General features: G+C 40.4%; 1 protein-coding gene across 1 annotated transcript; it reads right to left on the bottom strand.

Annotated features, from left to right (window-relative positions):
* Positions 1-18,721: 18,721 nt before the first annotated feature.
* LOC104409734 (zinc finger protein 64 homolog, isoforms 1 and 2-like) lies at positions 18,722-27,723 on the bottom strand (the record flags this gene model as incomplete). Its single annotated transcript, XM_010019690.1, is given in 7 exon segments — positions 18,722-18,989; positions 18,991-20,005; positions 23,908-24,159; positions 24,729-24,791; positions 25,762-25,923; positions 27,294-27,533; positions 27,613-27,723. Coding segments are annotated over 7 exon segments (2,111 nt in total), but the record flags the coding sequence as incomplete, so codon positions are not given.
* Positions 27,724-27,781: the final 58 nt, after the last annotated feature.

Here is a 27,781-nt window from a genome sequence, read left to right as displayed (position 1 = left end):
TAACGTACTTTCACTGTAGGTAACACCTGATAATCTTCCTGCAGCAGGATCAGTCACCTTCCAAATGTTCTTAGTGGTAGAAGCTATCTGAACATCATGACAGCAAGAGATGGGGAAAGAAAATGGAGTAAGTCCAGATTAAAACTTGGCACAGAACTTAAAGCCCTTAAACTCCAGCCCCTGCTTGTAGGACTGTTGCTGTGTCCTATCCAAAGACGGTTTTACAGAAACCACAGAAAGAGAGAAATGCTAGAGAGCAGTAACTGTGCTTTTTCTCATGAGAAAGGAGGCTACCTGGCTTTTGGGTGCATGCAGCACAGCGGTTACCACTCATGGTGGATGGAATTGCATCTGAACCCCTCAGGACTGCAAAGATAGAGGGTATAAGCTATTTTCTCAGCAATAAAGCATAGCAGAAGAGGGCACAACCACATTTTTTAGCAGCAATGTTTTGAAGGAAGAGTGGGAACCCTCTTTTGAAGAGCAAGACATTGGTGATGTCTCTGGGCTTTCAGTTGCAGGTGAACACAGGTAGGTACACCACTGCCAACCTCCACAAGGCATTCGGGCTATCCTAAAGCTGTCTTCAGCATTTCCTATTGGCTTTAGTGCTCCATGCTCAGCACAGCCTCATTCATCCATCCAGGCTTCTGAGTTTTCTCTGTGCCAACAGCAAGAGTATTGCACCTCTCCATACTTGAAATCTCATGCCAGGGCATTACACTAACATCACAGCCTTAGGGAAGAGGACTGGATCTCTCCAAAGTTCCAAAATCCATTTTTTCCCCCAATTTCAGGACTCTGTGTATGTTGCCAATACATTGACAAGTTTTCCAACTGTGTAACTGCTGTGATTTGTTGTTCCTCAGGGCAATAAGTTTAGCAGTGTCTGTGTAGGCATTAGTTACTTTGGGTCATTTCAAAAGTCAGAGCATTTCACTAACAGAAGTTCTAGAGGGGGACAAAACTAAAGTTGCTAAATAACAGAAGAACTAAAGCTGCTATGTTTTACATAATTTTAATGGACATAAAATTAAACATTCCCTAATGTTTAATAATTCCTTCTGCTTTTAACAATAGCTTCAGTTAGAGACCTTTTCTATTTAGTCAACCTGCTTAAAATTCTTGCCTCCAGCAGGAAAGAATCTCAATCAGAGGGAGACAAACATTCATTAAGCCTTGTACAATAAACCTGCTCTGCAGCTGAAGTGCTATTAATATCATTTTACAGAAAGAGGAAATGGAAGAATAGTGAGATGGGAGTAACTTGCTTGGGGTCACAAAAAGGTTCGTGAAACCATGGTAGAGTAGTAAACCTTGAATCAGAGACCTTTACTATAAGCCAGAGCCAGCATGCTCTCTCTTACCATGCTCTTCCACATTGCCTGGTGTTTACCATTCATTACTTTTCCTTTAAAGCAATAAAGTTTATAAGATGTGAATACAATATTTTCTTGAAGATCTAAGCATTTACAGTAGAGCTTTGAAGTTTCATTCCACAACACAAAAGCAATTCTTTTTATACTCATTTTCCTAATTAATGAGCACTATTAAAGAGGTGTCCAGTCCCCTGTATTGGTCATAATCTTTCTCTTTCCCAGTGAAGATAACTTTGAGGAACCTGTCCTGACAAATCTGTGCCAAGGTAAGTGTGCTATGAATCCTCATCAGGTAAAAAAAGAGGCAAAACTTGAACTGTAGGATGATGACTTTGTCAATATGATTTATGTCACCGTAGCAGCTTGTGGTTGTCCTGTTTGCTACTGTGAACTTACTGTACAAGAATAACCAATGTCTCTTAAAGCCATGACTTGATTCCTATAACCATTTACAGTAATTTTACTGGTAAGGAAGTAACATGCTACCAGATCCCAATTAATTAAGCATCTGTAGAATTATAAGGGAAAAAAACATTTCTATGAAAGGATGGAGCAGCTGGTAGAACAGACAAAACCCCAAACCAACAGATTTGATAGATTTTGTCACAGATTTGTACTTCAGTAAAGTATGCTCTAATCTTGGGAGGTTAGATATCTATTTTACTTATATGAATCAGATACAGATATGGAGCTGTTCATACTATGTTATGCTGGCTGGACTGGAAACATTAGGTTAGTGCAAAGATAGCTTAAACTTCAGAATCTGGCAAAACACTAAGAAATTCATCATGACTAGTTTTATAGAAATGCAGTATCTATTTAACACCTGTAAATATGGACAAAGGAGCTGAAATAATCTCTCTCCCAGTTTAACCTTTATTTATTGCCAGACACTCAGGGGACATGCAGAATATCTTAATGCACTAGAGTAGAAATTCCATGTTAAATTCTAGTCTTTGCAGTGCCCAAACATATGCTTAACAAAAATAAGATAAAAATCTGATACCAATCCCAGCTATATGGATGTCACTATGATGGATGCTATGGATCTGATTTAAAGATCACTAGAAGTTGTTAGTGGTCTCATAGTTTGGCGAAGTTCAGAATGGTACTAACAAGACCTGAAACAACTGAGCTAAAAAATCAGCAGCCCAAGGCCTGGCACTGGTTATCATGCATCAGATGGCTTAATATAGTCTTGTCCTGCTGCAAATGTAAAATGAAGCATTAATTAATCTTTTTACAGGGGTTTACACTCATGGATTTTACCATAGATGTGCCACTGCCCAGCCTTGCAGTCAATTACAGCAGCTTGGCAGATAAGGAATAAGGTGTTCCAGTCTTTGTCTGACTCCTCAAGGATTATTCAGGCACCCAGAGACCTCCCTGCAGCATCTTGAGTACCAGAAGCTGCAAGGACCCAGTCTGGAGCAGATATAAACTAGCCCTCCTATAAACAAGTTTTCTACCAGTCTCCAATTGCATCCATCCATACCCCATGCCCATTCACTGCAAATATCTCGGTACAGGCATTATAAACCATCACAGCCCTGTTGCCAAAATAAATGTGTTACAACCAGGACTCAGTGAAGGCAAAGTGGGAGATAATAAGCAGACTCCAGAGTCATGTGAAGAGGAGGACCACAGAGGGGCTTCAGCAACTCAGTGCAAGGTACAGCACAGGGTGATCAGAGTGGTGAAATGTGAAAAAAGGAGGGGTTGAAGAAAAAGAGTGAAAAACACCGAGATGCTTAACAACCCTCACAGTAAAGCAAGTGTTCCTCTGGGGCCCTCACACGAGTACACCCTGAGCAGATGCAGGGCTTGCTGCCTAAAGTCAAAAACACGGCACGGCACCAGCTACTAAGAAGGAGAAAAATGACTGCTACTGCTGAAGCCAGGAGCCGTGAGGAGCCCAACTTCATTCTCCGAACAGCGAGCTGCTCCAGCGTTCACCTTCTCTTCTTGCACTTCCCATTTATGTAGGTTAGCTGTCCCTGCAGAAGGAAATGGAAACTAAAAGGACTTTTAGTTGACTTAATTAATGCCTGTAACACTAGCCAATTGACATCAGCACCTTGTCTGTCACTCACTGTAGGAGGGGGGAGATGTGTTAAAAATAACAGCCTATTTCCGCTTCTCCAGCCCCAGCTCCTCCGCAAACCAGCAGAAAAAGCCAAGGCCAAGTCAGTTAGTGACATCTTAAGGCTACTAACAGAACTGGCTGGGTAGTTTATTAGATACATTTTCTGTTATACAACAGAAGGACCAGTATATCGCTGTTCCTCAACAGAGTATTTAGAAACACCTGGACATTGCTTGGTTAACATGCTGGTTACCCAGAGACTGGAGTTGAAATACGCAGCTTACAAAAAAAAATTCAACTTAAACTAAATAATAATAATACATAAAATCTACATTTAACAGTCCTTCTATTTTTAAAACTGAAAACAAGTGCCTCTAAACTAAGCAGCATGGATGAAGGAAGGGAGCCTCTGACACATCTCTGTCTTTACATGGAGTATTTGCAAAGCCCAACTTCAACCTCATGGGTTTAATTTCACTGCATATCAGCACAGAGAGAGAAGCTCTTCCAATGGGTGAGTCAAAGCTGACACAGTTCTGACTCAGCCCTGGAGAAAACTGTTTCCCTCCACTGATATGGAGCAGGCAGGGTGTGATTAGCCTCATTAGGTGATGGCCAGCCTTTGTGACAATCCCCAGCAGTCTACATTGCAAAGTTATAAATGGAGTTTCAAAAGAAAAATGTTTTGAAATGGTTTTTTACCTTCTAATTGTACGCTACTAAAAGAGTAGTAGGTGCTTTACAAATAGAACAAGACAACTTTTGTCACTCTAAAGTGATAATTCTGCAAACTTCCCATCCCCATGAGGACTCACCGGTATCAGCCACCACTAATGTTCGGCTGGACATTCCCTCCCAGAGCCATACTGGCCCAGGGCTCCTGTGAGAGCTAAGAGGCTTACCCAGGTAACTCCTGACATCGCTGGTCCCAGCCGTACCCTGCTCTTTCTTGGAGGCTGCTGCTTCCAGAGCAGGAAACTTGCTCCCACCATGCTAGCTTACAGCACAGCACAATAGCTTCAACCACCAGTAAAAATGTGATTTTCTTTAAGATGAAGCAGAGCAGCAGTAGGGCAGCCAAATGCTCTATAAACTAACTCCAGCTAACCCAGGAGGTAACAGAAGCTCTACCATAGGGAGCATCAGCATCATACGTGGGCATTTGTTCAGCAACTACTGTATACAGCAAGGAGGAATCAGGACTTGAGAATACACCTAAAGACACAGTTGCAAGGGGAGGTGTGGGAGCTGGTATATAGAGAGAGAGAGAGAGAAGGTGCATGTTCTTCAGCTGTGGCCTGTTGGTCAAAGCATGCTCGCTGAAGGTGAGAAGCAGTTGGCTGGTTCTGCAGGCATTACTCTGCATGGACTTCAGCTGAGGATGGTATGAAGAAAAACCAAAGTACTGAGTACTCTGCAATTAATATAAAGTCACTGATCTAATTCCTATGGGAATAGTTATGACTGCAAAGAAGAGGGTTTTTTCAAAAGTCACTGGTAATATATAATGTATAACATAGCTACACCTCAGCAAAACAAGCAGGCAAACCCTCTGGAGAATTCCAGCATTAAATTACTTCCTCCGGTCTCAGAGTACCATAATTTATGTACGACACAGCTGAGAGAATTCAAAGAGTGAGCTGTCCGGGGGGATGTTTCATTTCACAGCCTGTGAATTCACACACAGACAGAACGAGCGGGTTAGAAAGAGAGGTTCTCCTCACTGAACAAACAGGCTCAACACCTGCTGCCTGAGGACAGCTTCTCTTCTGCCAAGTGCAATGAAACTTTATTCACTGTTTTATATAAAGTAATGTCTGAAACTCATCCTTCTAGAAGGCTGACAGATCTTCGCAAGCAATTGAAGTATCGCTTGCTTTATGTCCGAGTGGCTACATCCTGGCTACAGTCTTACAAAAACAGACGTATGCTACTTCTGAGTAGCCCATCCATAGAAAAAACAAGGTTTAATATCTGTTGGTGAGACACACCTTTACCTCCTGTGGTAGAGGTGTTGTTTTGGGAGCAAGAGTTCATAGGGTCTACCAGCACCGACGCCTAGCCACACAGTTACCATTGAATACGGGAGAATATCAGCCTTCCTATGTAAATATGAGTAAACCTGTTCCTTAATCTTTACTAGAGGTTTTATTTATTATTTGATTGATAAATTCCTACGAGAACCTCCTGCACCAGGCGGCTGGTGAGTTAGTACAGCAGTCAAGGCTTCTCCACCACCATCAACAACGGGCATCCGTAAGAGGTGTGCAAGTGCAGACTGCATTAGCATTTTTGTGGTCAATACACATAGTTTCTTATTTAAATCACTGAGATGGTTACTCTTCAATTTACCTGACAAACAACATACCCCAGCGTCCAATCCCTTTAAGCCATGGCTAGATTTTGTCAATCAAGCTTGTTGGGACCTCTGGCACACAAATGACAAATCACAGTGTTAGTAGAACTATTGACACACATTTTTAATACATAACTACTACTGTTATATATAATCAGAGGAGATAGAGTTCAGCATAAAAGGCTATTTTAAAGTGCCAATAAAACCACTTAGCTTTTACAACACACGGCGTTTACTCCATCTCCCCCCCCTCCAAAAAAGCTTTTCTTTTGAACTAAGCGATTTATATATTGGGCCAGTGTTATAAAGTAGGTATTTATAGCAGATTTCAATGGAGTGGAAGCTGGAATAAAGGCAACTTGCTTTTAAATGCAGCACGGAGGCAACTTCGCACTGATAAGATTATCAACTGTTTGTACATAGAAGGTGATGTGGTCACTGAGGGGCCTCACATTCTGTTTCTGTAACTGTAAGCCAAATTATTTGCTTTTCTACCAAATCATTTATACTTCATTTTTTTTTTTCTTAGATTCATTCAATGTCAACAGAGCAACTTGTTCAATGATTGGGAGCTCAACTACAAAATTTAGCTGGTAACACCACACTGCCTTAATTTAAACCTTTTCTTTCAAAACCTCACAATAAATGCATCACCAGGCTAGTGATAAAAGCACCTCCAAGCTATATTATCACTATAAGACGATCACATATGCAGACAGTTGGCCACAAGTTGTGCTTTGTTATGCCTCAGTGTTGCATTTATCTTGGAAATCAGTATGGTATTGGCGGCATAACCCATCAGCAATGCTAACTAACCCCTCACTGCCAAACTGCTCTCAATTATCATAATGAAACCTTCTTCCTTCAGACAAGCTAGCTCAAAGAAGCAGGATGGGGGAGCACAGAAAATTTGTGAACGCCCAGATTTTTACCAAGCATGAATACATAAAATTATATGAATGTTTAAATGGAGCATCTTTAAAATTAAAAGGAATAGGGATTAAGTTTTGGGGAAGTTCCCTTCAAAGAAATTGTGTTTTGTAATTGTTTTCCACTAATAACAATGCAGAAAGAAAGAGAGGAAGTTTATGGTACAGTCTCTGTGCCTAAATATGAACTAAAATAATGATAGTCTTTGTGATTTAAAAAGTCAACATCTTTACAGCATGGGTGGGTACAAAATGGAAAACTTTTGGATGAACTGGTTTTTATGTAGGAATTAATATCGTTTTAATGGTGAGTGTGTTTTTTTATTTTTCGTTTTAATACTTGCTGTTAGTTATCATCTTAAAGAGAATTTTGGGGAGGGTCTACCTTTCCTCCAAAGACAAAGTATTTCTATTTAACAAATGCAAAACCAGAATGCATACAATGGACTGTGCAGATGCACAGAAAATAACAGAAATTTGCACGTGCAAATGCCCCAATTATGCATGCATTGACAGCTTCTGAAACAGATGTTTGAAAACCTAACCCAGAGCAGGAAGGTGACACATCACAAAGGTAAAAGAACAAGTAAAGCAAACTTCTTTTTCTGTTTTCTTTTGTATTACCGCTGGTTTCTGTATCAGTCATATGACCAAGCATATTTTAACTAGGGTTATAACATGAAGCCTGGTGAAGTCAATGGGAAGATTCCTACAAAGTTCAGTGGCCATGTGAATAATATATTCAAGAACTTAATATAGACAGAACTTCGTATTTCTGCACATGGATTTTATAGATTATACCCTTTCATATAAACTGGATTGATAGTTGGATTTATTATTCAAGACACAAGGAGGAAAAGAGGATTAATTCAAATTTAAGTACTTTGCTGCAACTGCTCTGTACGAGCTAATCTGCAAGGAGCCAGCTAGGTTTTCATCCCTCAGTCACTGCCTCTGCATGGAGGGGTTCTCTCAAAAAGCAACAGCCAGCCCCTGTGCCAGGAACCCCCTACTCCAAGCTCATGCCAGGTCCTGCCCATCTGCTGCCGGCTCCTATGACATCAGGGACATTCACTATTACAGTGTCTGGATGGGCTCAGGCTCAGAAAAATCCCACAGTTTGCACTCTGTCATAGTGTAAGCCTTTTAATTTTGGGTCTTTTCAGCGCTGTTGCTGATTGGGTCATGCTTCTGTATCTGCTGGCTCTTTGTCTTAGTACATCCTGGGTAAATAAAAACCTGGGAGTGAATTCTGCAGGGGAAAGAGGGGGGTATGTGTCAGCTTTTGTTAACATGATTTAGGCATGTTTATAATTTTATATTGGAAGTAGGATATGATTTCACTGGCAAGAAGGATAATTTATGGTCCTGGACTGACAAACCAATAAAAGGCAGGTGGGCTTTTGCCCGGGTTTGATACCATTTTACTATGGTCGATTTACTACTACTTACTACAATGCCATTCTACACAAATTTGATACCATTTTACTATGCTAGTCAGCACTAGTAAGGGAGTTTGGGATTTATTGCAGATGATTTATGGAGCTGTAGAAGGGTTTGGTTTTGGTTTGAGGGTTTGTTTTTTTTTAATAAAGGAAAAAGAAAATAAAAAGTAAAGAAGAAAGAAGGAAAAGATAGATGAATTTTACTCTATTACACAAGAATATTGTACCATTGGAGTGGAATTTAAACAAAAGCATGTTCTTCCTGCAAAGGACTTGCTATTGAGAGAAATTCGAAGTCTGCCCCCTTCACCTTCCCCACCTCAAACATTTTGACTTTAGCTCAGTGCCCAGAGGCTGATGAGTGCTGTTCACTCCATGTTGGCACCAAGCATGGCTAACCAGCCCCATGACTAGGCTGAAGGCATCAGCTCCTACCCAGCTGCTGGTTTCATTGCTACACATGGACAAGCCGTGCCAGGTATTACTATGGTTGCAGTAGTACAAACCATCTTGAGCCCACAGACCTTACACAGATGATAACTGGTATGAAAAAGCAACAGAGGACAACGGGCATTTTTTGCGGAGTGTTCCAGTCCCTTGCAGCAGCCCTAGCTACGGCTAAACACCTTTCCTATCTCTTCATCACCAAGTGTCCCTAGTTCTTTACCTTCCTATTTTCCTTTGAAACAGACAAACTTTTCCTCCTTCATCTCCTGCTTCTTAATGGCTTTTATGCTGAGCATTTTCCCATTTTGTCCCTTATTTTTCTTTCCTTTGAAAGTCTGGAAAATGCTGGACAGTGGCTAAGTGGTATTCCTGAGTGTTTGGACACAAGGACTATGGAGGAGAAAGTGAGCAGCGGGTGCCTGTGGCTCAGTTTCCATGGCAACAAAGACTAAAAAATGAGAAGGTGGTACCTGCTCACAGTTGCTGAGATTTGGAGATGAGGAATTCCTTGGCCACCTTTTCTCTCATGGCCTGTGGAAGCACAGCACAGGGACCAGCAGCACTCACACTGATGCTCAGCAATGGTCAGTGGCTCAGTTTGAGATTACAGCTCCTTGACAACATATTTTAGCATGAGACAGAGAGGCAGCACTACCCACTGACCACAGTTTCAGAGCACTTTATGTAAGCAATGGGGAGCAGATGGCAAGGTTGGCTATCAGGACCAGAGTAGCGGTTGCATCTGTAACCCTGCAAGCAGTTCCTGTGGTCAAGGACTCATCGCTGACTCACACAACCAAACAGTTCAAAAACACATTAACTGTTGCTATGTAAGGGGTCCTGGAGTACATTATAAATTAAACAAGATGGCAATGAAGTAAGAAACCTGAATTCCTTCTGGACAGCCTTTGATTTCAGTAGTTTTCTCTTGTGAAGAGCCTTTGCCCAGGGTTCCTGCCAATGGCATGGCATTAACTGCTGCTCTGTCCTCAATGAGTGCTCTTCTCTCTCAACATGGTGCAGTTGACATGTGAATATATCACAGCCACTAACTCAGAGAGTCCTGAGCAGTTCAGGCAGTGAAGCCAACAAACACGCTAACTGTGATCTGACATGAATGTGTAAGGAAGGGATAAGGCTCAGGGAAAGGGTCAAAGAAGGAAAGTAGCTATGGCAAAACATGTGGGCTATCTCTGCAGGGTCCTCCAGGCTGCCACAATTCAGCCGCTGTACAGCGAAGATGACAGGCACATCATTACTGAAGAAGCCCTCAACTATGCAATCCTCAATGTCCTTTTGTTGCCTCATCTGTTCCCAAGATGAACACTAGGGTGAAGCCTGTACCCTCCTCACCACACCAAAGCATCAGCCAGCTTGTAAAAGGGATGGAGCAGTTGGCATCATGCTGGCGAACCAGACTTCTGCCATCTCCATTTGCTTTATCTCCATACCACTCTGGTGATACTTGTAAAGTCTGTCAAAATCCAGACACCACCTTCGCCTATCCAAGCAGGGACCGAGGAGAAGCACAGCTGCTATTCCTGGGCCTGAAGGGTAGAACCACCTCTCCCATGCTGCAGGACACTGGTGGCCAACCAACACGAATTCTTATGCTGATGCCACGTAGCCTGCAACGAGGATTTAGCTGCGAATGTGAACTTGGTTTGCCAGACAACTCTGCTGTAGCTTCATCAAAAAGACTGGCTTCACCCAGGTGGCTTCAGTGCTTTGAACTCTACTCCTGAATCCAAATGAAGCACAAATGGGAGCCATTGACACTGTACTGAACTTTTAAGGCTGACACGCTATTTAGCAATTTATTAATGCTAGATCTTTTGAGGGAAGTTTTCACTCACGTCCACTCTAAAGAGCTTTGTCAAACTGTAACCGCTTTAATTTTACTACAATTGCCCCTGGAGGAGCTGGTGAAAGTTATACACAGCTGTACATTTATTTTACTGTTTTTACCTCCTTTTTTTCTGATCATCAGTCTGTCAAGGCTATCAAGATTTACATTTAAATGTAAAACTGGACTGTCCACCAAATAGCCTTTGAAGCTATTAGCTGTGAAAGATAATCAATTGGGAATGGGCCCCTGCAGAGCACTTTTCAAGCAGAGTCATCACCAAAAAGCAATTTTGCTGGCAGGCTTCTTTTTTTTTTTTCTTTCTTTTTTTTTTTTTTAAGAAAAAAAAAAATCATGACCATCTCCAGCCAATTAAAATTGTATCAGTGGCCAATCTACATGATTTTACAACAAAAGCAAAATCTAGCATTGCTTAGGCAAACTGATTCACAAGATAAATTGTGAACTTTTTAGAAGCGGCTAAGCAGCAAGGATTGGCAACTTTCTCATAATCCCCCAGCAACCATATGTACTTAAGAGAATGATCCAATACAGGCAGAGATGAGCAAAAGTGCTACTATTTAAGAGAATAAGCCTTACATCAGTCTTGTAAAAATTTAAAAACAAAGTACATTTTTATCACCTCTTTAGCTTTACAACTGTAACATGACATCAGCATGGCATCTTACACTGTTGTTTTTCTAAAACTGTGTCACCATTTATAGCCCCTTTCCTTTGTTAGAATAAAAAGCATGTTTCACAAAGAACTTTAATCTATTAATTATGACTGCTATGCATTATGCAGTTTAGCTTTATGCATTCCTGTTCTTTTAGATTTTCCTTTAGGCCATCATGAGATGTGACTATCTCCAGTATCCATCTAGGTATTTGCATCTCACTCATCACTGAGGTATCCAAGTTATTCTTGTCCTCACAATATACTTCTGAGGTACACGTCACCTTCTCCAGGTGGGGAATTCAGCAGCATTACTCCAGTGAAAACACATATTACTATAATAGTATTTAAATATGGCCAGCAAAAGTTAAGTGGAGACATACTTTGGAAGTATGAAGTTGTGATCTGCATTAAAAAAAGGCGGGGGGTGAGTATTTTGCTTCAGAGACCAACATTTAAAAGGTGCAAAACCAATTACCAGACAGAATGGGATGACCTGCACTGCTGGCTTTGCACTGCCTCACCCAGCCCAGGGCTTCCCAGTCTCAATAAGCTTCCATCTTGTGATCAAAAGCAAAATGATAGAAAATTGTCTGCACAGCTCTCACCAACAGGAATATGCAGCACAAATCTGCTGTGAAGGGCCAGCCTTTACTTCAAAATGCTGCTTATACAGATAGCGCAAACATTTTAACAGCTCTTCTTCTTTTTGAAATACATCAATGGGATACTCAAGCTGAAAATTTGGAGGTTTCTCCAAGCTTTGTTTTAGGTGTGTCTCAAGTGAGGTTTGATAAACTGAAAGACATTCGTGGCATAACATGTTTTATCCAGAAGCATAAGGCATAAATGCACCAGAACACAACAAACAAAAACCAACACCCCCCCCCCCCCCAAAAAAAAAAAACCAAAACACTACAGGTCCTCAAATAATTATTTCCCAGATAACATTCCACTTTTACCTACAAAATTCACCCACTCTTATCACTAACCAAAAGAGCTTTGGCTTTCAGACATTAAAAGCAAGTTTACATGAGGTCTGAAACCAGGAACTTAGAGCAATCCCATACCACCTCTGCCAAAAATGAATTTGCAATAATACAGAATTATTACACAATAATACAGAGGTATTACAGCAGCAGACCCTGAACATAAGTGTTATTTGCTACTCTAAAGGTATATAGCATTTAAAAAATCCAACTTTGCTTTGTCATGGATGTTTTTACTTCCCTACAACATCGTGAAGTCTCTAAAAGATGAAAGACAGCCATGTAACCAAATACTGTATGTTTTATGAGTCCTTCTCCATGTCTAGCAACTGGAATAAAGACAAAAGCAGAACAGGATACCTGAGAGCGAAAAGAAAGCTTTTCCTGGGACAGACTTCTAATTGACAATGATACCTGAGACATTATTTCCTCAGTTCACTATAGAAACCTTTATCACCTTATGAGAGGTCACTGGGGTAAGTGACAGGAAACATCAGTTTCTCTTAACAATACTGGTTTCTCTTCTTAAAATTTAAGTAACAAGGCTAAAGATTTTCCAGCTACAGATGTAAAAAGCCACCAGAGTATCCAGTCAATATTCCTGAAATTATAAAATAGAAGCCTTTCCACTGAGGACACAGCAACTATTTTTACAGCCACCAGAGCATCACATTGTGAAAAGGACAACTATATTTTGACTGCCAACACAATTAAACAAAGAATCAGAAATACAGGATAAATGTATCTAAAAGAAGCCTTTCCCCAGTTGTTTGTAATCTAGAGAAAAAATGAATTGGCATGATTCTAACATTTTTAAAGACCAATTTAAAACCCCACAACAGAAGGTACTTTCCAGTGCAGTCAGAGCATAAGAGCAATAAACAGCTCTGCCAAAATGATTGGGAAACATTCTGATTACAATTTTTAATTGCAAAAATGATGTGTATTCAATATAAGTTTGGTTTTCTCCCAGATCCCAAAGGAGGTAGCTTTGGGCCAAGGGGCCAAGTTCTGCTGCTTTTAGGTCTCACCTCACGTGAGGACTTGATCCCCTTCACTCATCCAGGAGTGCTTTCTGGTGCATCTGCATACCCAGTAACCCCCCCCCGTGCAAGGGACAAATTGATGCTAGTTTTGAGCAGGAATCTGCCATTTTGATGCAAATTACAGCTGAAGTGTTTATCAAAACCACATAAAAGATACTAGCAACACTGATAGAGGCCTTAATCCTGAGTGCTGCTGGTTTATTGTTCAAACTGCATCTTTCTGAGGACACTGTGTAGGAGCTCACACAGATAACTACCACCCCGAAACACAACTAAAGGTGGTGAAGACAACTTTTTCTTTGGACTTCATATTTTTCTTTCCCTGCTGCATGTTCCTACATCACAAAAACATGATGGAAAAGCACATTCTAGCAGGTCTTGCAGAGGATAAGCCTCTGCTCATGTGATACTTGGGTCTGATTTTAAAAAGCAGTGTCACGGAGTAACAACAAAATCAAACCCAGTTGGAAGGATACATGAGCAGGAGGTTGCTGTATGTGAGATGCATACAGGCTATGCACCACTGCTTGCTTAGTGTTCTGGCTAACACTCTTGCTCTGTTTAACCCAATTTCTTTAAGCAGTCACAGGAATTCACATTCACAGAAGAGGGAGGACTGTAAACACACTGTAAACTCACAAATGGGACCCGAAAAGCAACTTGTGTGAAAGGAATGAGACTCTGCAGAGAACAAAACCTGTGCGGAAGGAAGCTAACCATGAAATATTTAGTTTTACATTTGTCTCTTAGAGCCAGTTCAGTAAAACTCAGTGTAAACATCATCCATTTTGTAGCCAGTGAGCAGAAGCGAGAAGCAGCCAGGTTTGCTCACCCCATGCCTGCCACATGCACCATGGGGCTCAGTGCTTACCTTGGGGGTCCCCAGGCAAGAGGAACAAAATCCATTCCAATATTTGTCTGGGAAAGAGACAACTTGCTACAGAGCTCTGAGGCTCGGGCAGAACTCTAGGAAGGTATACAATTTATTTACCATGTGCAAGCAAGCCCTGCAAGAGACACTTGTTATGAATTACTATGCTCTCCCAAGGGATAGTTCTGTTGATAACTTGAAGAATGTATTAAATGGATATCAGATTAAAACAATCTGCTTCTGCAAGCTCCAAAACACAAAGACCATTACTGTCACATACAGAAATAAATCCAGAATGTTGGAAAACTGAAAAACACAACCCAAACAATTGCCCCCGTCTTAGCCTTGGTTATCAGCTTCTTTTTTTAGGGTGGAGGAAAGAAGTCTCTAGATTGTTCACTTAAACATAATGCAATCAGCTAAACAATGTTGAAGAAGCGGCACTAAGCTTTGTCTATTCATTCACACCATTTTGTTATCTTTCCTGTTTATCTTTTAGAGGCACACACAGGACCACAATGAAGGTTAGTCTTTACAATATGACAAATCTACTGGTTTCCTATTTTAGAAGGTAAACAAGGCTTTTTGTGAAACTGAAATGCAGATAAAAGAGCTGTGTAACGTTGAGTGCAACATTAGATTGAACATGAGATTCCTGGACGTGGTGGGGCATCCCCTCGGTGCAGATCTGTTGGCCAAGTGCAAACACAGATAAATTGCAGTTCAAACCACCAGCTTTGTCAAATCATTCATTTTGCATCATTCTTGCAGTGCACGACAATTCTGCAGCTGCAAACTATGTACAGAGTAAAATTAATTAACAGGGAGTATGAAATGAGCAATTGAACATAAATTGTGAGATTAAGTATTGGCCACAGATCTGCTTTATTTGTTGCTTTTTACCTTAAGTGAAAGTAAGATTTTACAGTTAAGCTTTTTCTAACATCTTATAAAAGTGGATTTTGAAATGTATTTACCCAGCAAAGAATTAAAAGTGGGGAACTGTTTATCAGGAAAGGTATCACCAAGCAGAACAGACAACAGTTAAAAGTTTATCTGGATCTCGAGCACCACCTATAGATGACACAAAACACTTCACGCTCATGAAACCTTGCATGCAGATTTCATATATACCAACGAGTATATGAAAATTATTTTTTTTCTTCCCAGTTGCCAAATTGTAGTACATTTGCACTTACACGTTTTTAGGCTTGGTACAATTTCCTATAAGTGAAAGCCTGCCTACTGAACCCAGCAGCATCAGCAGTTTTAAGTTTAACTACATCCAAACTTCTGTCTTAATGTAAGACTACCACCCCTTAGCAGTAATGCAGAGCCACCAGCTCTCAACTCAGAGCAGCACATGTCCACCAGCTCCTATCTTTCTTGTCCAGCTGAAGCACTTGGAAAGCTCCATGTCTCTGAGATGCAAGCCTCTCAGTAGGGATACTTAAACTCTCTTACCCATGTGGCTTGTAGAAATTAGAACATAATTACCCTTGAGATCACCAGCCTTCATAAAATCAGCCAGCCAGAAATATTGGGAAAACGACGTGAGCAAGCTGAGACAGAGGCACACTTACCAGTGACAAAACCAAGTGGAGGGCAGATCGATTTAGATTCCTTTGTCTGAGGAAAGTATCTAAGTATTAAAACTTAGATCAGCAGTGGACTAGTTAATCCTATGCAAAGACCTAGGACAGGTTTTGAAAGCTGAGAACTGAACTGTTATGACCATTTGAGTTGCTCAGTATTATCATTTAGCAAAAAAGCTGAAACTATCCACCTGACCCATTTGTTTGATCTTGGTTGTAGTTTACCATCTACTTTGCCATTCTAGTTTAACTGTTGGTGGAACAGTCCTAGACCACTGAGATGACCTGAAGGAGTCCCCTCCCTCTGCAGGTCACATAAACTTGAACTTCCCCTCTCCTGCAGCTCAGCTGTGGGTCACAAGTGCCACAGCTTGGGCAGCTCAGCCCCACCAGGAACTTGTGCTTCTGGGGAAGCATCTCCTCTGCTGCAATGTGAGTGCTGCAGCTGGTCTTAGAACCACTGTAAGCTGGGTGAAAAATGGGTATTTATTGTTACAGGACTGAGTTTCCCATTTTTCACTGATATTTATGGTAACTATTGGCCAAGTGCACAGAAACACTGTACACAGCCTGACGAGTTAGGTAATGCACATATGTACACACATATTTGAAGATGGGTTAATACTGAAGAATTGCTACCATGACATGCATTTTAATTCAAAGGTAATGAAGTGTTTGATCTGTGCTGCTCCAGTGATCATTTACTACCTGGATATTAGGGACCACATATAACAGGATCAAGCACTAACCTGTGATGCCTTTTATCTTCCAAGTGCTTTATAAGTAGTCTCAAAGTAGTTGAAATGCAATGACTGGGTCTGTGCTATAGGCACAAAAATGAAACATGGCTGGAGAGCCACAAAACAGTGATGCCAGTTTTAAAATTCAGAGTATCTGGGCTTTCAATTTATTGTTCTCAATGAATGTCTGCAGTCACCTAATGTAGTAGGAACCCTCCCACTTACTTCTAATTTGTATAAAAATAGGTGTGCTTGTTGACTTGAAACTGGGTCTTGTCAGCTCCTTAAATCACCTATCTGTAGGGAAGACATAATTAACAGGATACAAACTTCTATCACCAGAAAAGTGCAGGAAATAATAAACCCTGAAATACAACTGCTGGTGAACTCAGAACTTTTGCTTCATATTTCAATGCAGCATGGGGCTAGGAAACAAGTCTTTAATAACGCCTTTTTAATTAATCATTTATGAAGTTTCTGCCTCTCACTGGAGCATAGTCTTTTCTGATATCCACAAGTGTCAGGCACACTGTCAGACAGTTCAGATCAAACCCTAGATTTTAAAACAAAACCAAACTCCAAAACCAACATAACTTCCAAATAAAGGAACATTAAGAATCTAAGATTTGGAAGGCAGAAGAGATGGATCTTCAAAAACACTATTTCCCATAGATAATGACAGTGAAACTGGAGCATTCAAGTATAAACCACCCTTATTTCAACAAAAAACAAAGGTCACATTTTCAAGAACCACCTGTATGACTGTACTTGTGAGTTATGATTGCATTTTCCTACTTGCCATTATACAGCAGGCAGCATTACACTGTACATATAGTACGTACCAGACAGAGGGAAGAAGCAGGGAGCACCCCACCTACACAAAATCAAGACTGATCAAGCTAAAGATTTCAAACATGAGGACTATTCAGAAAGTGGCCCTAATGAGATAATCTTTATATGTTTTCCAAGCATGTTTCTAGCACATAAAGCAACCATTCAATGTCTCCCACTAGCAAACGCTGTGGAATTTAACTTGACTTTGATTCTCTAAGAGGGAATCTCAGAGCTGGTTTTGGTAACAGTCTCTTTTCAGTCTTCATGTATGTTAACAATTGTCCTTGGAATGCTGTCTGGCTGTTAAATGATCTCTGGTTTTTGCAGATCCAGGCACCTACAGAGCCATCTATTTTCTCAAGTTGAGTGTCTGTTCTCCAGACTAGAGCGTTTGGTAGTGAAGATACATTAACTACCACTACAGGAATGCTCTGCAGGTAGGACTATAATATTGCATAGTTCAAAATACAGCCTAGATTTCATTCATTATAGAAACGTGCATCATATAATGATGAATTACTAACTCACTGTGATCCAATCTGAATTTATGCTAGAGTTTCAGACCTTCAATTAGAATCTATTAATTTTTTCATTTAGATTTTCCTTCTTCAAACTTTTCCTTCCTCCTCTTCAACTTGAAAAGAGCAGAGCCAAAACATAATGCACTTTTACTATCCATGCAACTACAAACAGGCAGCACCAAAATAAAAACAAAGTGTAAGAAGTGTTTGTAAAAAATATATTTGCAATTGTTTTGCTCTTGAAAACACAGGTGCCTCTGACAAAGATCACTGTGCCACACACATGATTTGCAATAATGTTCTTACTAACAAAGTCAGTTGTTACTGATGGACAGACAAGATTCTTTTGTTTTCTAAAAATGGTCACCTGGTCTCCTGCATTAACATTTCCTGATTCAGTGCCAGGTACTAGCAACTTCTACATATAGTAAGGAACAGCCCCCTTAATTTTTTCTGAGGCTGCATTAGACCCAGTAGACGACATTTCTTACAGATCAACAATCAGCCAGGTACACTTAATGCATACATAGCATGTCATTGAAACAGACTTCACTTAAAAATAAACTTCAGAATGGTGTGGACTATCACCTTTTTGTGTGTGCATGAAAGAATGAGTCCACTATGAAGGTAATTTATCGTAAGGTGAGGGAGGCTTTCTTACTTTAACCAGCACAACACAAGAATCATTCTGGGCATCTTTCTGCTTGGAGAAATTCTCACCAGTTGCTTCACTGCTCAGATTTTACAAAGAACACAGCCTCCGACTTCAGAGGCACATAAATATACACATCTTCTTTTTCACATACAAGATGTATGTTTCTCTTCACAGAAAGTAAAACGGGCAGGTGGAAGGTATTTGGCTTTGTAGGACATATCCTGCATTGACATCTATCCTATGCATTTCTGCTGTATTCAGCACTGCCTCCGAGACTGAAATTTGTGTAGTAATAGTACTTTGTGACTAATCTGGTATGGAGTCTGCTGGACACAGCAAAGCTGTATGGGCTCCACTCTGAATGATAGAATAGGTCTGCTTTGGGGCTTCTGTGTGAGAGGATGAAGAAAAGATAGGAGGAGGGGGAGCTGAAGTGGACACTGTTATACTCTGACCTCCATCGCTAACCACAGTCACTTCTGTTGCTCCTTCTTGTATCAAAGCATTAAGGCCTTCTAAGTCAGAGCAGCTGATTCCAGAGCTGGTGATGAAAGCTTGGTTTGCTGAAGCCTCTAGCAGGAATCAGAGTTTGATGTAAAGCACTTCCATCGCTTTGGTCATGGGCTGTGAGAAGAACTGCTGGTTGTGCCACAGGCCCAGCTTCACTTTGAGATATAGGAGGTGGAGGTGGTGCCAACAAACTGACTTGGCCCAAAAGCTGCAAGCGGCTGTTGGCTGAGAGGTCTTCCTGAGTCTGGCCAACTAATGTAGGAGGCACAACATTCACTGATGCAGCCTGAACGATACTGTTAGTCTGAGGGACCTGGTGTCCCACAATGATCTTAACCCTTCCCTCGCTGTATGGAGAAACCTGAGCGGCCTGAAGTGGAACCTGGAGATGACTTACAGTAATTGGGGCGCTGGTCTGTCGACTAGGATCCATCTGGAGCTGTAGAACAGCTAGTTCATTATTTTTAGGTCCATTATACATACTGTGCTGCTTCTTATGACTCCGAAGAGAATCTTCTCGGACAAAGGAAGCATCGCAGAGGTCACACTTAAATGCTTTCTTGGCATCCAATTTGGCAACTTGCCTGGATCCACCTTGCTTTGGCCTATCTCCGTCCTTCTTCTCCACAGTTTGCTTCTTGGTCTTGACTTTGTCACCATGAGCTTTCCTCACATGAGTTGTCAGGTTGCTCCGCTGCTTGGTATCAAAGCTGCAGAATTCACATTTGAAAGGACGATCTTTGCAGTGAATTCGCTCGTGCACTTTCAGAGCTGCCTTGTTGGAGCAAGAGTAGTTGCACTCTGAGCACTTCACTGGTTGTTCAGGCTGATGAGTTCTTATGTGGTGCCGAAGGCTCGTTTTGTTTCCACACTGAAATTCACACTCTGGACACTTGAGAGTATTTTCCATGCTGTGCTTGATACGAATGTGCGATTTCAAGTTTCCTTTCATGGCACACCGGACCTCGCAGAACTCACACTTGTAAGGTTTCTCTCCAGAATGCACACGCATGTGCCTCTTCAAGTCTGAGTTGATTTTAAATTTAGCAGGACACATCTGACACTGGAAAGGAGCATCTCCTGCCAACAAAAACCCCAGTTCAAATTACAGATGAGACACCAAGATCCATTGGAGACACCAATGCTGTAATGAATTATGTACAGCTGATGTATTCTAAATACCTGCAAACTCCCAACACATTTTTAAGATGTAGAGAACTTTAATTACATGGTATTTATTACCTGGTCTGACATAGTTGTGTGCAAACTCTCCACAAGCATATCTGCCAGCATCTGTTGCTTTTTCATGTCTGCATCTTTGATATTCACCATTTTTAGTGTATTTTGTGTGTAACACTGTTCAGCATGCTCCAGGAAGTGAGTGAAGTTCCTCATTTGCCCCTCTTTAGCAATTGTGTACCCCATCTAGTGTTTAAAATTAATAAAAAACCACTGTAGCAGCTGCTGTATTTTTGAAGTCTAAGAAAACAACATAAACACATCCATGTCTTGGGTTTACTACAGGATCTACAGGGAGGCTTGTAGGTTAACTTTAAGCCTAGGTTAATGGTAGGCTACTACAGAAACAGATGCTTAGAGGGCAGCAGCCTTACTGCTCAGCCATATATTCCATACTGCCTTTCTTGTACATTTGTACATTTCTTGTACTCACATGGTGAATTAGATTAGGTGACAAGAAAAACTGATTAGTTTTTTTTTAGCCTGTTTCACATGGTGCGACATGAATACTATTGCTGGCACAGGAAGGCAGTGGAAACTCTTGCGAGAACATAGAGAGATGTAGCTACAGAAGTCCATACCTCGGTCAGTGTCAGGTGACTGCACAATCAGAGCATCACTATTAAAATAAACCAACAAAAACCAACAACCAAAAAAGGGGATCACAGCAGCGACATAAATGCAACTGGCAAAGACAAATGCGAGACTAATCAAACATGCATGCAAATACATGACTCTAGGGAAATCTGTATACACAGAGAAGTAACATTAAGCTTTTGTTTTTCTGGCATTACAGCAACCAAGAAAGAGATGTTTGCACCATGTATCATATCCAATAACATGCCACAGGTCACTTCAAGAAAATCAATCTCGTATCAGTTTGGATTCATGCAAACAAGTACAGAAAATAGTCATAAGTGCCTTTTTTCATTTTCCCTGAGAGCAATGCTGATCCAGAAACTGAACAATAGTAGTTGAAAGTTAGGTCAAATTCTGAACAGATGAAGCATGAAAAATGAACACACTTATCTGCAAGAATCTATAAGTCTATTTATAAAGTCTATTTACGTCAGACTAACTACACGAACAATCATTGGAATTGTCAGGATCTAAACCACTATTCTGCATTTTTTCTATTTGCAAGCTTGTGTCACAACACGCAGGACCAAATGAAGCTGTAGCTCTGTTAGTCCATAATTAATTCCAGGATAAAGACCTGGTAACTCTGTTCTGAAGTCATTAAAAAAAATCCAAAGCAAACCTACAAACCCAACTAACTGTTCAGTTTTCTTCTTTAACCTAAATATGTAGTTCTCTAAAATACCTAAGCATGAAATCTTTAACTAGGTATTATTTTGAAAAAGTCAAAGAATTGTGTTATTAGTTTCTAAGACACCCTTGATGAGAGAAGGAAAATGAGAGTGTACTTACTTCAGCTTGCATTTATCTTCTTTAATAATCAAACTGCAAATGCCTGATTTATTTTACAAGTTAATATTTTATAGAGTTTGTGATAGCTGTATAATTTTGCATAATGTGCTTATCCAGCTACATATGTCATTGGTTTAGCTGCGTATTTTTCAAATCAAGTTGTGGCCTACTGTGCTAATCCATGTATCTGTTCAATAATTGAGATGCATGGTGTATTATCTATATTAAACAGATTTTATTAATGAAGATGCACTGTTTGTTCATCTCATTTATTTTATAGTTTCAGCTGCACACTCAGCTACTGACTTTTTATCTACTTTGCTGATGAAGGCACAGTATGTATTTCAATGACTTCATTCTCACATACAGGGTAGCACAATATATGAAAAAGAATTAGTAATTTTACTGAATATAGCAAAGAATGTTGGTTCCGTTTATTTGAAGAGTGGTCTATAACTTTACATTTATTTCGTTTCATTTCTGCCCATACATAATTGACACTGACAGAATACATATTACAAGGGAAGAGTGATCCTGGAATTACTAGTTGTAAGAATGGTTTTACTCAGACTAACAGGAAACTGATCTTTAGATGAGTAGTTCAACAAGTAATGATGATGATCTCATTCTGAGCAATGCAGGCCACACTCACCTTCTAGAGTATGACTAACTTTAATTCCAGCCAGCAATATACTCTACATACCAGTCTCACTTTTCTCCTAAAACTGGCTGTGTGCGTAACAGCTTTGTAACCTAACAAGGATGAAATGATTACTTTCAGAATTCCTGTGCTGCCTTTCAGCGAATCAAGAAAGTCCTTTTACAGAAAAAGGATTTGTTTTGGAGAAATGGAAGAGGCAACAAAAGGCTTGAATTTTAGCATAACTCAATGGCTTATGATACAACAGACTGATCTACCAAAAAGAAAGAAGGTAGCCTAAACCGCTTCCCAACTATTGCAATATTTAATGCCACAAAAATCTAACTTGACTGGAAATACGAAAGAATCATCATCATTCACAGGTTCTCCCACAGCCAAATTCAGAGCACACTGGGCCATGTACATAAATGTACAAGTACGCATGTTCTTATATGACATGGGGAAAATGCAGTACCATATTCTCTGACTAGTGTGCTTGCTAACAGATAACTTCTTGTAACAACCCATACCATCTTGACTGACCACTGCACCTTCTTACAGAGCAACAGACAGAGGGAAACTTGTAAAATAACTGACAGTCCTACCTATTCCATCACAGAGACTTGTGAAGTATAAAATATTCTTTTCTGCTACAGACAGATTGGTTTAACCTTCCCCTCCTTCACAATGCACAAGGGATTTCTTTCTTTTATCTACTCAAAATAAATTCCATCTTGCACACATCTGAACTAATGTTGTTTAGTACTTGCATTTGGAATCAGATGTAGGATAGGTTCAAAGCTAATCTAGTAATCACTGACCCACAGCCACCTTGCAGCTAAAATTCACCAAACTAATCAAATGAATAATAGACAAAACAAAAACTAATCTGGTACCCTGGATTAGGTGAAAAACAACATAGAGAGACAAGTGTTCGAAGACAACTATAAAGCATATCTTTACAGCAAATTTCTTCTAGGAACAATCTATAAAACAGAAATCTGACTAAAATGAAACTTAAGGCAAATAATGCATATATAAAATGATACAATGTTTATAGGGCTGAAGGCTAAAGCTTCCTAGCCACAGAGCAAAAATTACACGGGAAGAATATAGTTCTGGCTGCTCATATGACACTGTTAACATCTATCAGCCTACAAATGGCAGGTACCACAAAGAAAGGTCAAAAAATGATGTAACTTAAGCTGCTAATCACTTTCCAATTTACTGATGCAAGAAAACTTAAAGTATGCAGCTAAGGTTTGCACTGATATAACTAGTTTAATTATAAGGTAATTTCAGTGTTTCTAATATAGTGGTCCTGAATTGAGAGATGCAGATAGGAACCTAGGTTGTCTTATTTCTTAATCAATCAATCAATTAGATCCTTCAGTTCTACTGGTTTGAGAACACCTAACAGATAGTTTCAAAATCATTTTAGAAGAAAATCTACCAAGAATCAGATCTGTCTTTTGACTGCTTCCATGTATTCTTAATAGAGCTGTATTGCCCTACTAAATTCTATGCCCAGGAAATTCACAGAAGCTGGATGCCTACGTGCTTCTGAGTATTCAAACAGGCCCTTTCTGGCATCCTGACACCTGCGTACCTTTGAAAAACCTTTCCTATGACCTTCAAACCTTTACAGATCTGAAATTTAGTATAAACTTACCTGTGTGGGATCTGAGATGTACAGTTAGCTGGCTAGAGTTGCGGCTTGCGTAAGGACAGATCTGGCATTTAAAAGGACGCTCATTCGAGTGAATGCGCTGGTGCTTGTTGAGGCTGCTGCTGTCGGCGGCTGCATAGTCACAGTGTTTACATTTGTAAGGCTTCACCCCAGTATGAGAACGCATGTGCATCTTCAGCTTATCTTTACGACTAAAACACTTGTTACAAACTTCACATTTATGGGGCTTGTCTCCTGAAACAAACAGAAAAGCATCAACACATCAAGAATTTTTGCACCATAAGGATGTTGCTGCAACTAAAAAAAGCACACACTGAACACTTAACAGAACTGGGACTAATTTTCAAAAGCTGGACACTAGGTTTCATCAGCCTATTAGCCAAGAACTCTTTTATGCTCCAGAAAGGTGCATGCACAAGTGCAACATATTTAGAAGACCCTTTGGAACTTTTTCCCTTTACAACTCTGAAATTGCGGTTTAGAGGGAAGGGAGGGAAAATGTTGGAATCACTGTTCCACATTAAAAAGAAACTAGCTTTATGCACTACCACTGCACTGCACCCTGATAAACACATAGTCTGCGCCTCAGAAATTTAACTATGCCTTAAATCAGTGCACAGTGTTCATAAGCAGTACTGCCCATAGTGGGATTACGTCTTACCCACAAAGCGCAATTCCCCAAGCACAGAGAACTACAATACAAGTACAGACATACGTGCACATTGTATCTATAGAGACTTTATTTTGTGGGAAAATACCTTTTGCCGAACGTCAAACCAAAAATAAAATACAACTATAAAAACCTGTGTGTGTTCGTAGATGACGTTCCATATCCTTCATACCATAGGAAGTCTTGAACTGGCAACCTGACAACGGTAAGATTAAGATCATGAAATTCAAGGAAAATGTAAGAAAATAATAAAAAAATACTACCATATCATGGGCATTCTGTTTATTTTCAAGAACACTGTTTTTTAAATTCAGTATTAACAGAAAACAAATTCCCCATCTTGTTTACTCACATCTACTTAAAATAGTGACCGGCTTACCTACGAACTTTAGTTTTCTAATGCTTCCCCTAGGAGGCAATTCACTCTCTACATTAGCATTTTCTGTAAGCTTTGAAACAAATTCTCTAGAATCTCTGCCTAGGATCTGAGATGCTCTTTACAGTACACAGGGGATGCTAGAGGTACTAATTAATTCCACATACGACTTCAAGTCAGTGCATTTGGGAACTTTGGTAACAGTTCACCATTCAGGATTCTGCCTAAGTGGAAAGTGCTACATTTTCAGAGTACAGAAATGAATGTTGAGCATTTGAAATGTGCCTTTCCAATGAAGGCAAGCTTGTGAAAGAGGCTGTAACTTCTGCTACCATTAACATGACTACGCACTTCATGGCTATCTCTACACACATTTTCTGCATATTGAATGGTTTTTACTAATTAAGGTCTCCATTACACAGGTTCAATCTATCTTTATAGAAATGCTAACTGACCAAAGACAAAACATATAATGCAAAATGCATGTATAATATTTCTCATGTACAACAATGGCAGTCAGCAAAAAGGTAGCAAGACTCTGCTCTTGCATTGCTATGGTGTGAGCATAGGCCAGTGTCTGCAGCAAACTCCCTGCAACACTGCCAGAGTACAGGACCAAAGCCTAAGGATATGGAGAATCAACAGCAAAACTACTACTGGTATCAATGGTAATACATCACACCTTCTGGACATTGTAACTGTTTAAAACAGGCAGAACTATTATGCGTATCAGTATATGAAACCTATCAATTTTAAAATGAGAAGGAAGAAAGTATAGTTCACATCTTACCTGGATAGCAGCAGTTTAGTTTCTTCTGTGTAAGTGAGGAAGTGGATTTTCTTGATCGTGCTTTTGGTGGTGTAGAGACGATAGCAGCAGTTGGAGGCTCACTGCTCTCACTGGGCAGGTAGGTTTGATAGCCATGCTCAAAAACAAACTCTGGTGCAGAAACTAAACACATAAAACAGTTCAATTTGAGAACATTAACTTCCCCAATCAGAAAAACCTAACTATTTTCTAGTTTCATTAATTACTTCTCTGCTTTTTTCCAACAAAATTCCTGTTCCTGGCTTCCTATTCACCTGAGTGATGGGGAAAGGAGAATGGCTTTTCTCTCCCTTGCTATCCTGCAATCAGTGAAAATTCTGTCAAGATGAGCCATGCTGAACTTAGTACAAGCCTACGTAGGCCCACTTGTCCCGCTGAATCCTATCTCACTGCACTGTTGTTTCTTCAGCACTTCATTATTTTTCTGATGCTTGTCCAGGTCTTAACATTAATAAAGGTATGTTTGTCTTTTAACACTAGCTGTGCTACAGCCCAAAGGGGAGAAATCTCAAATTATTTATATGGCAAATGTTGTCAAAGAGGCGTCGTATAAATAATCTCTTTTTTTAAAATTGTTAAAAAAGTTCAGTGTCTTTCAACTATACTGTTTTCAGCTGTTACTCACAAGAATAACAGATGAAACAATCTCAGCCAAAGTAGCAGCTTTTAAATCAATCAGACAAGGCTATACCCCAAAAGGGCAGAAAGATGTAACTGCCCTCATTTTAAAGATGAGTAAATATGAAGCAGAAAAATGACTCATCCAAAACCCACACTGAGTTCAGGGATTATAATACAAAAATTCCTGGAAGTGAGCCCCGAATTCAGTCTGTTTCACTGCTCTTCCAGATTCTCTCCCTAATCTGTCTATCCAAATTATACTCAAATAATTTGGATTCTAGTAAGGTCCTAGGCCAACATAAAATAAAATAAAACTCTATATAGAAGGGCAAACCTTCACACATGGAACAAAACTCTAGTTTTATTTAAATGTCTCCAGGATCAGGACCTCACTTGAGCCTTCGCATAAGCAGAAATTTTGAGTAGTATTTTCCCTGCCAATTAGTTGTGGAAGCAATGTTAGGGAATGCAGTGTTCTCACATAAAAAGGCCTGGATTGGCGCCTGACAACAATTCTGTGTCTGTTTTTCATCAAGCGCACTCTTAAAGAAATAAAATGCACAGTAATTTGATTATATTTCAGAAGTATTGACAATTTCAATTAGTTTGCACCACTTGGTTATGCACCACGTCAGATTTAACCAATTCTTTAAGTAAGTAAACTTGTATCTCAATTAGCAAATTAAGTAACTGTTGTCATACCAAAATCAAGGCAGCAGCACACCACTTATTTCATTCCTTTGCTTGCAGTTATGCAACGACTAATGTGAAAACTGTGATTTTAGCTTAGTGTGATGGGGGCACATAAGCAGAGGGCTGTATAATGCATGAATTGAGCATTTTCAAGCTCCTGGTCTGTAACACCACGGTACCTGTGATGGTTTGGGTCTCCGAAGCGATGGTCCTGGTTGTGGTCTGTGTCTGTGTTGATGGCACCGTTTCTTCCGACACAAACTGGACCGTGCTTGTGGCCCCGGCTGTCGCACTAGTGAGCTGGCAACCGCTTTGCTTGTGCCCAACGAAGGCATCGAGGTTGTTGAACTGCTGTTTGCAGATGCCACAGATGTGAATGTCAGGTGTGAGCTCCACCAAGACAGTGGTGCCACCGGGGACTGCGGGAGCAAGAGCATTGTCAGAAGCTTGTCCAGAGAAACCGGGAATGCGTAAAACCACTCAAACTGACATACAGACATACACCGGCCGAGTGCCTCGGCAGCGAGGCAGCCCCTCTGGGCCCAGGCTGGCTTGGCCTGCTTAGGCCTGTGGGGGCCCCTTGGGCGCTACGTGACCCCCCGGCCGGGGCTGTCAGGAAAACGGGCCACCGGACACGTATCCACCGAGACCTCAGGGTCCCGCGGGG

Source organism: Nestor notabilis, unplaced genomic scaffold, assembly GCF_000696875.1.
Source record: "Nestor notabilis isolate BGI_N333 unplaced genomic scaffold, ASM69687v1 scaffold25548, whole genome shotgun sequence".
NCBI lineage: Eukaryota > Metazoa > Chordata > Aves > Psittaciformes > Psittacidae > Nestor > Nestor notabilis.
The sequence above is the reverse complement of the archived record's forward strand: the minus strand, read 5'-3'. Positions and strand labels throughout refer to the sequence as shown.